Here is a 10,570-nt window from a genome sequence, read left to right as displayed (position 1 = left end):
TAATATTACAGCTGTAAAAGCATTTATTGTGATTTTCTGACATTTTCTATATAAAGTTCCATCATATTGTTGCACATGGTTAAGTGGCAGATTCCTTCATCACTACGCAGCTGGAAGCACACTGACCACAGCTTGTTAGTCTTCCAGCTCATACAGGAAAAGATATCCATCTCTGTCTCTCTGTGAAGAGTAACGATGAAAAAATATATATATAATGCTTTAAGAAATACTCTTGAAAAACATTTTTAGTAGGAAGTTTAAAAAGTAGTAAATTAAAAAGCAAAGGTCAACATCATTGTTGCCAAGCATCCAGCACTGAAAGGAAATCACATCAGTGGTAGGATTAGATTAGTCCTCTCGTTCATTCAATGACGTCCAATATGAAATCAGAAACACGAATATCAAAACAAACATCCAGTATAAGCGATTTGATTCTGGATCTTGAATAATTTCTCGGAACTTCCGTTGCAGCCTCTGTACACAGCTGAGTTCCTCAAAAGGACGAAAGAACAGGAAAATCCTCTCGCTGAAGTTGCAGCCAGTAACAGAGTACACTATCATTGCATTGTCTGGATCATAGAAGAACAAGCATCCCTGCTCATAATCTACAAACACCATGACTCTTTCAGGCCTTCTTCTTAAAACAGGCATTTGCAGGCATTGTTGACATCTGCAGTAGTTACTTCCTGACCTTACAATCCAATTTCCATTCCTGGGGTTTGGTCTGAATTTCTTTTGTCTTTGCATCGACTCCGGGACAACTCCTAAAACCCAGCCGGTCTGCCCTCCAACATGAACCTCATAGTAAAATCTCCCTTCAGACAAGCCCTTATTTTCAGAGATGTAGGAATAGCCACCGATATGCCGTGGCTCCTCAGTGAGAAAAGAAAAAGGAGGAGGACCTACTATCTGATTAGGCACTTTTTCTTTTGCTTTACCTTTGCTTTTCTTCTTTCTCTGTGTTTTCAGTTTTATCCTCTGATAATTCTGTGCTTGTTCTTGCTTAATTTCTGGCTCTTCTAATTTTTTCTTCCCCATCTGAGCTCTTTTATCTACATATTCTTCCTCCAAAGGGACAGTATCGTGAGCGCTGTGTTCCGTACACAGGGTACAAACACGAGTCTGCTCTGTCCTACAGAAGAGCTCTAAAATTTTGTTGTGTTTTGTGCATATTTTGTCCTCCAGGTCATGCACAGGATTAGTCAGTCTGTGTCTTTTTAAGGCAGCGACTCTCTTATGAGGCTCTAAATGTGTCTCGCAGAAAGAAGCCAAACAGACTAAACAGGTTTTAGAGGCTCTGAACTTATTGCCAGAGCAATAATCACATGGCACCTGTCCAGGTGGAAGTGGAGAATTATTCTCAGCTGTTACAGGGAGCGTCTTAAAATTCTCCACAACCTCCCTGAATCCGGTGTTGACACGAAGTTTGAGCCCTTTGTTGAACTTCTCATTGCACAGTGGACACTGACGTTGCTCTTTGTCTTTCCAGTGTTTGGTGAGACAGGCTTTGCAGAAGTTGTGTCCACATGGAATAGAAACAGGCTCAGTGAAGACATCCAGGCAGATGGAGCACTGGAGCTGATCTTCTGTCAGAAAACTGCTGGCTGCGGCCATTCCTGGAGCATGAGTTTGAAATCTATTGAGTATCAATAATAATACCTATTATTAATTCATAGAATTACTAATATGAGCCATTACACACCAGAAAAATAACAAAACAAGGCTAAAAACATGATCATAGAGTGACCCCGATGCTGCTGTCAACTAAACTTCCACGTAAAAGTCTAATCAACAAGTTTTAATCATTCACTTTACTTTGAATAAACATAATTAAATGGATGTTATTAAAGGACTTGATCCTTACCTTCCTGGACACAAATTCTTATTTGTTCTGCTGCCTCTTTAAAACAAACTATGCTGCCTTTAAAAGTTTGACTTTCGACTGCGCTGCAATGCTCACTTTCATTTCCTTATAAACGATTGAAATGTGCTCCTCCTCCCCTGACTCACACTCACAGGGAACAACTCCAGGTTTAACTGGTGAAGTATTGTTGGCATCCACATGGCATGAAAAGTATGCATGTAAAAATGTACTATAAAAACAACAAACTATAAGCAGAATTCAAAGTATTAAAATACTCATCCTAGTTTTCTACATAAACCAGGGGAGCTGAGCCCCGCCTTGTATGCAGACCTGTTTCCTGTCTTTGTACACAAACTGCTCTGTTTGCTTTCATTTCCTTGTAAATGATGCGAAAGTAGCTCCATGCTCTGCTGAGTAACACTCCCTTTGACTTGTTTATTTATGACCCTCACCTCTTAACAGCCCTGAAAAGCAAATAATGACATTAAATGACTGAGAGCATGAGTTATATAAGCACTACTGTCTTTAATTATCTCTTACTGCAATCACTAAATTAACTTATTTACAAAAGCCACGAGAAGCGACTTTGAGTGTCTTAATCTTGAAAAACTCTCTTCTTGTAGCAAGCAAGTACAGCCTCTGTTCTTAAAGGGTTAACTTCCACAGCTATGTTTGTGTGTTTCGCTCACAGGAATGAACTATTGTGCAATATTCCTTCCTTTGCCTGCACATTTGACTGAAGTTCTTGTTTCTAATTGTGGTTGCCTGAGTTTTAAAACCACCCAGAAACAGATAGTGCAAAGTTGTACTTGGTCAACAAGTTATATGATAATGTTTTATTTTCTTCTATAAAACCAAAGGTAAGCACTTTACACACTTTAAGTGCTACCAGCATGACTATAATCCGTTTTGTTTTATTTTTTTCATTTCAGTATCAGATTCCATTTGGCACCAGCATGTCACACTGACAGCTGGCTTCTCATATATTTGTATAGCTTTGTGCCAGTCAGTTGTCCAGCTGCCATTAACTTAATCTCCCAGCCCCCTTTTCACCATTATGCCACCCCTTTATCCATATGCACAAATCTCAATTGCAAGCTAACCAGTAAATATGTCTGGTCTTTCTAATGTCCATCCAGCATCTGCTACATGTAGACAAGAACTACTTTCCATTTGGGTGGAGTAGATCCAGCATCCTTGTGGTGTGCACGCTGACTCACTTATATGGCTTACTGGAACACATATCTAATTTGTTTCAGCTGTGCTTTTCCTGTAATCAAAGTAAAAGAAAAAATATTTTTGACGGGAAAATTTTTTGTAAGTTAGTAGAAATATGAGAGGATGAGAAGGCAGGAAACACGAAAGAACAGGTGAAAGGATAGACGGGCTCAGTCATGTAAGCCATGAGGGCATGGAGTGGCAATGAAACTTTTATTGAAACTATGTACTAGGGCTGAACGATTATGGAAAATAATCTAATTGCGATTTTTTGCCCCAATATTGCGATGAGATTATTTTTTAAGGTCTTTGTCTTCTGTATTATTAAACAAAGACAAGCAATACATCATATAGTATGGCCAATACTATATTACATTAATTTTAAACTGTTCTTTCCTGGAAGACAGACCTGATGTTATGATGACATGAGGTGATGCATGAATTGATGACTGACATTTTTATTTAACTTCTTCAATCACAACAGTATATTTGAACATACACAATAGTTTATTTTTAGCTTACAAACATCTGAGCATAAAGTGCTGACAAGGAACCCTGGTGTAAACATTAAAATGAAAGTCAGTACAATGTGCAGATTGCAGAAATATACATAAAAAAATCAGTGGCTTTACCACACTCAGTTTTTCGACATCTGTGAACTACTAGACAGTCATTCAATTAAAAAATAATATTAAATAAATAAAACTAATAAATAAAAAATACACACATCTTACTGATCTCTGCAGTCAGTAACATTACACATAAAGTGCAAACATAATAGCAATTGTATAAACACACACACACACAAACACGCCTTTAAAGTTTAAAGGCGTGAAATTGGACGGTCTAGCCTTCTGAATCAGAAGGCTAGTTCTGATTAGCGTCACCGCTGTCTCGGTGGAGTTTAATAAACTCGGCCGTCTGCTTCTTGCTATCTAAAATATAACCAGACACTGGTGTAAATTCTCAACTGTCTCATACTTCTGTTTAATAAGTTTTCTGTTTGACGTTTAGTCAGCTGTGTGAAAACCAAGGAGGAACCCACCCGGGGGATTAATAAAGTTTTATTTTATCTAATCTAATAACTTTAATCTCAGCCAAACCGATTTACTCACGAACAAACAAAACACTGAAAAAAGCCCAACAATAACATTTTTAGGTTGTCTAAGTGACTTATATATTACGTTTAACCCGAGCAGCGAAACTCCGCGGTGATCTGAAAATGATGTGCCGGGAGTTGTGCCGTTCTCGGCCGCATCAGTAACCCTCGAGCTCCCGGCTAGCTGTCGAGCTGGTGGGTAGCAGACGCCTCTGAAAACGTCGAAGCACTTTTGCAAATATGGGATATCTTGATAAACCGAGCAGATATTTGATGTTTACACAACTACTTTCTCGCCTGAAAATATGTTAAAAGTTTATTTTGTGACCCTGAAAGATTAGTATGAGTAATTTTAAAACTTAGTAGCGGCCGCCATTGCTGGAAACTGGAGTTTGGCTGGGCCGCGCTATGAATTCTGGGATATGGTAGTAATTTGGACAGCCTTCGGCGCGTCGCTGTGACGTAATCGGTCTACAAATGCGGCCTCAGGAGGATGCAGCCCATGAATTTGGACATGTCCAGAGTATAATCGCAGCCTTTGCGGTTAGAAAATTGCACTTGATCATGTCGCGATATTATCGCAAATGCGATATATCGTTCAGCCCTACTATGTACCTGTGGTTTCTAATATAACTGCTGAGAACAAGATATATTTACCAAGAGTGTCCTAAACTATCAGGAGTGCCTGTTTTGTTTGCCAAACCATGTGCAGGTAAAATTAAAATTAACCCTAAATAACAAATCATTTATTTTGCTTAAACCTTTTTTTTTTTTTTTTTTTTTTTTAATGCTGCTAAATTGCTGCTTATTTTTTGTTTCTGTCGGACTAATAAGGCTTTACATCAAGTTATTGTGTATCAACACATAAACACCACTGAACTGATACTACTGAATGGCCCCCAGATCAGGGGCGGATCTAGAGGAATTTTTTTTAGGGTGACATGGAAAACAAATGGGGTGGCAAAATCAAAGCCTTTAAAAAACCCCAAAACAAACCAAACAAAAACAAAAACACACATATGCAGGTGTTACATATGGTTAAAACGATTCAAATGCAGTAATTATACACATTTCATATAAATATGGTCTATAACGTAATTATTTTCTGTACCCCACATAATTAAACATTTCAGTTACATAAAACATGTGAATTTTGATTTTATGTACTGCATAGCCTGTATAATAAATAAGTATGTAGCCCAATAAGTATATAATCCAGAAAGCTACACAACATGGGGTGGTTTATTTACAAACAAGTCTAACTTAAGTTTTACACTATTTTTTGTTAGAAATAATCAAATTGTTACATGTTTAAATTTACACAAAGTGTTAGAAATCTGAATTTAGTTATTTTTTCATTGACATACTATATTAACATAACTGATATGGAATCACACAAAAAACATAAAATCCTAGTAGTAGTTATATTTTTTACTGTAAAAACCACAGACATGTTTAATAAATTATTTTCATAACTTGAAATGCAAATATAAATTGTAAATTTTGAAAACTTATGCACAAATTTTGTAAACAATAAAGTTATATGCAACTATTTATCTAAAAATGCAGCTAATGCATCTGGCGGTTTGTTGTTTGTTTTTTTATACAACCATATAAAAAAAAAAAAAAAAGAAATACTGCTATAACTAAAATGAGAGAACAATCAGGTGTCACAATAAGATGACCCACAAATTATTTGTGACAGTAAAAATAAAATAAAATAAATAAATAGTGCGTCCGCCTCAAGACAGTGGAGACACCACAGGGATAAACCCTGCGGGCCTGACAACAGGTGTATCACTCCACCTGGAGACAGTGTTAACATGACAATCTGCATTTGTAACATTCATTAGTGCCCTCACTGACACACAAAACAAAACAACGAATACAAAACACACTAACCATACACTCCACGCTTAACGTCACAAATCTCCCACATCTCAAAACTCGCTGTTGACATCGCTCTCTCGCTCTCTCCTTGCTCTCTTCTTAAATTGGTGTATACTTTGAAGTCCGAACTTTCAACACAAGCTCAAATGGAGACTCAGCGTGGCTGCAGCTTGTTGCTATATCAGCTAAAATCAGTCAGGTGTGTCCGTGGACCTCAGAGGGTTTATAAAACTCACCTTCATTCCATGTGACAAACAACCACCTGTGTGAAATCTGAAATGCCCACGGTGTTGATTCAAAATGTGATCTGGCACAATCACAGTCAGAAAACAAGAAATAAATCCGGTCGGCACTACGGGCTGAACCATTTGTTAATTGTGGAGAGGGGTTAACACTATGTAATATATTCAGTTTTATAATTTATATTCAGTGTTAATAATAGCTAGGCTCAAAGTGTTAATGCTATCTTATTTTGATAAACAACTCTGTCATATGTAACACTTGGGTGGAAATAGGGATGGCAAGAAATCATTTTGCCACCATTCTAGATCCGCCCCTGCCCAAGATCTGCGAGAAGATCCCCCAAGACACCAACTGTGTATCATTAGGAGCACCATCAGGTATGCACACATGCATGTGGGGGCCATACAAACTAACATTTTGAGTTACTGGACTACTGGTAATGGACTAGCCTGCTGCATCATTTTCCCCCTTTGATTTGGTTGATAATTTTCATTTCCGTCAAACAATGTGGCATCATTTCATCCCTAACACATTACTCAGTCCATATCTGTACATTTATCCAGCATGATTTTCTTTCCCATTCAGATCTCAAGCGTTCATTTAATTGATTTGAGAAGTGTATTTTACAAAATCCTGATCTTTTTTTCTTTGTCTATGAGGAGCGTGTCCTCATTTTGTTTTGGACAAGCATAAAGATGTATGTGCCACCAAGCATGGACAAAGGCAATGGTCATTCCCACCATGTTTTTCCCTGTATAAGCTTTATATAGGAAAACTGACATGTCAGTCTTAAAGCAGCAAACTTAAAAAGGTTTTCTCAGTGTACTCGATTCTCATTCCAGCTAAAACTAATAGATAAAAAATGTATTGGTGAAGCAATATGATGACTATACATGTTTCTGTAAAGCTGAGGTAAGGCCATGTCTCTCACTGAGTCGCATCAGCTCTATAAGCTTTTTGAAAATTGACAGTGAAAGGTTTTTCTCAACAGTTAAGTGCCTCATTTGTTGTATGTTTCATTTCATAATGCACCAAATATATTAGTTTTTCCTGCTTGGCACCCAGACTGCAGGGATCTGATTATACATGCAGAATGCGGTTTGGCATTGTCTTACTGAATTAAGCAAGGTCTTCCCCTGGAAAAAAGCATTTGTCCCTCCAAAACTTGTATATATCATTCGGCATTAATGGTTATTCATGTTATTCATGCCATGTGCATTAATGCCCATAGATGCTGCTTTTTAGACTGTGGGCTGCTTTTTAAACTTATGTACTGATAGCAAGCTGGATGGTCGTCTCTTGTGATTTCCTAAAAGATATTTTCACATTTTATTCATCATATCACCAAACAGTTATCTCCCCCCCTTTTTTTTAAATTTATGTTTTATTAATCACAGTGGGGGGAAACAAAACAAAACCAAACTAACAAACCAGAACATACAATGAGATTATACAAAATCGGGCCTCCCATTTTGTACATATTTCAACCATTTCAACCAGTAATCCTCAAATGTGTCCGCCTGCAACTTTAGTCTAAAAGTTATTCTTTCCATAACAAAATAGTATATATCACATCAATCCACTCATTTATAGTAGGAGTATCCTCCTTAAGCCAACGGCGGGTTATGGCCTTTTGGAAGCTACCAACAGCACACTGAACAAATATTTATCCGGTTTGCATAGATTAAGACTCTCTAAGTTACCCGGGTACAATACTGCAAAATGAAATTGTATTTTCTTTTGAAAGATTGTTTCCAGGACTTTATGTATTTCCTTCAAAAATGGAACCACACGAGGACATTCCCATAAAATGTGGAAATGATTTGCTGCTGCATGTCCACACTGCCTCCAGCATGTTGTGTTATGAGAATAATTGGATTTTTGAGCCGGGGTATTAAAATAACGAATTACATTCTTCCAACTGAATTCCCTCCACGAGGCGGAGCTTGTTACCGACCACTGCTGCCTACAGATCCCATCCCATTCCTCTCCTGTTAGGGATAGATTACCCTCTGTTTCCCATCTTGCTTTAACATATCTCGTATCATGACCCCTTAGATTGGTCAGTGAACAATATAATTTGGAAATAAGTTTTTGATAGGGTGCATCTCTATATGCATTCTCGAATATATAAATAATTTCTTCATTCCCAGTCGATAACTGGGGATGTTTTACCAAAAAAAAACAAAACCCAGTTATCTCCCTTGCGTAGCTGTGGCTTTCAGAAATGTCTCTGTGCCCTTGAAATGGTTTCCTCTACAGAATTACATGTATTAATAGGCCAGACACAACAGCCATTCAGTAGAATTTAGATAATTTTTAATCTCCAAATTCTTTTCACTTGTTTTGTTGAAAAATGCTTTATTTAATTATAGCATTATGCATCTTTCCTGGTCTTTAGCTTCCTATTTTTCAACTTGTCAGCTGAAACATGTTGCAGCTGACAAGTTTTTTTAAACACAGCATCCATGCTTTTAGGGTCAAATAGGCCTAGTAGGGAGGATTAGCCTAGTAAAACTAGAGATGGATGATGAAGAAAAGCTGAAGAGAGATGGGGAAAAAGATATACCAAAGTGAGCTTTACGAATGAGTGTGGTTTTTTTCCCCCTTGGGGCCATTGGTGGCCCTGAATGAATAAATGATTCAATAAAAAGTGAAATAATAGTAATAATAATAAAAAAACAAAGCTCAAAACAAGATCGGGACACATGTGCGTCCAGTAAGTCTTCATCTGACTGCTTCCCCCTCTTAATTATCGCCAGAAAGCCAGTTCACAGACCCACAACACAGAACATATGCGTTTGTGTGTAACCACACCTCTGTGCAGCTGCTCTCTGATGCACTGAAAACAAAATGTGCAATCAAGTCGCCGGGTGAGGAGGGATATAAAAAAGATTTATTAACACCTTTAAGTACCATCACCTTTAAAAAGATAGCACTCTCTCCCTCTCTGTTTCTTTGTTTGTTTTGAAGGTCATTATCACAACAAAGATTGTACATTTCACGTGACAGCTCATTTCCATATAAAAGTAAAAATCGCTTGTATTGCCTACACCTCATTAAACTAAAAATATTCTTTGTATTTCTGTTGCAGTCTCTTGCTCACAGTTAATCATGTCTTTAGTGCAGCTCAGTAGTAATGATCTGACATAGTTTTTAGGGCAGGCTTGTAGGGAAGCTTGTCTCCCACACTGCACAGCATTCCTACATATTTCCATAACTGAACAACTTTTAATGACACGTTTTAACTTAATCCCAAACACAATCTAGTTGTGCACATATGGCACAAAACCGAGGTTAAATACTCTACATTAGCAGTCTGCGGCCAAGTCATACATTCACTAAATCGCCAAAGAGGCTCTAGTATTTAGTATTTAAAGGCGTCACCGGTAGGTGTCGTAGCAACATTTCTAATAGTTTAGTGTGACACTGTGGTCTACTTCAGCACGTTTCAGCACTTGAGCAGCTGTGAGTAATATCCACAGCCAGACAGCTGCGGAGCTAAAGACGTTTACATTAAACATTGTTCTTGTTCTCAGTATTCCAGCTTTTACTGACACGCAGTCAGGAGTTGGTGATGAGATGAAACTGATTTTGTCTCAGCCTCAATGTCAGTCACTCACTAGACTTGAACACAGGGGTTAAGCCTGTGAAGAAAGGTCCGCCTGACCAGCGATGCTCCGAGAAGCTCCGGTCACTATGCTGACATCTCCAGCTGCGCTCTCAAGGTCTGAGCTGACTGACTTTTTTTTTCAGCTTTCTGGATCGTGTGTGATTGACAGGGCGTAAGGACGTCCTTTGATAATAGTAGACAAAGCAAAGCCTTAGAGGGAGGCCTTCCTTGACAGAGTTTCAGAGAAAAACGTGCTCCCTCTCTTCTTTCGTTCTTCGAAACAACAAAACCCGCACAGGCGCATTCCTGTACGCGCGTAAAACCTTCTCACTTCACCCACGGAAAAACGGGCTATCGTAGAAGACTGGAACCCACTAGACACTTGAAAGACTGGAAATTAGTTCTAGTCATATATATGATTCATCTTATTATTAATATTATTTAAATATGTCTTTAAAAATCTAGCGCCGTGGAAAAAAATGCAAATTTTCCGTGACTTCAGTTCCATCTTACCCAAGAGCGCACAAAACAAAAATATTCTACTCCACAAATTACATTTTCTTTTCCTGCCAGTGTAAAAGATTCGTAAAGCCCACTCTAACATGACAGTAGTGTAGGCACATATCATGGTAGTCTTGTCGGT

General features: G+C 38.1%; 1 protein-coding gene across 6 annotated transcripts; it reads right to left on the bottom strand.

Moving 5' to 3' along the window:
- Positions 1-6,456, bottom strand: LOC113032060 (nuclear factor 7, ovary-like). 6 transcript variants are annotated; one of them, XM_080307792.1, is made up of 3 exons: positions 6,308-6,436; positions 3,036-3,134; positions 1-1,637 (listed from the first exon to the last, which is right to left on the bottom strand). In XM_080307792.1, the coding sequence occupies exon 3, from the start codon at positions 1,612-1,614 to the stop codon at positions 349-351; it is 1,266 nt and encodes a 421-aa protein (XP_080163918.1). In that variant the 5' UTR covers positions 1,615-1,637; positions 3,036-3,134; positions 6,308-6,436; the 3' UTR covers positions 1-348. The 6 variants fall into 6 exon arrangements, with proteins under 6 accessions (XP_080163918.1, XP_080163919.1, XP_026040498.2 ...); XM_080307793.1 differs by lacking the exon at positions 6,308-6,436 and adding an exon at positions 6,084-6,249; XM_026184713.2 differs by lacking the exon at positions 3,036-3,134 and having other exon boundaries at positions 1-1,616; positions 6,308-6,456.
- Positions 6,457-10,570: the final 4,114 nt, after the last annotated feature.

Source organism: Astatotilapia calliptera, chromosome 11 (assembly GCF_964374335.1).
Source record: "Astatotilapia calliptera chromosome 11, fAstCal68.1, whole genome shotgun sequence".
NCBI classification, from domain to species: Eukaryota; Metazoa; Chordata; class Actinopteri; order Cichliformes; family Cichlidae; genus Astatotilapia; species Astatotilapia calliptera.
Note: the sequence above shows the minus strand (reverse complement) of the source record. Positions and strands in the feature narration are given on the sequence as shown.

What these genes read in the sequence shown, in the direction of transcription:
- LOC113032060 (XM_026184713.2), bottom strand. Translation starts at nt 1,614, where the DNA reads ATGGCCGCAGCCAGCAGTTTTCTGACAGAAGATCAGCTCCAGTGCTCC.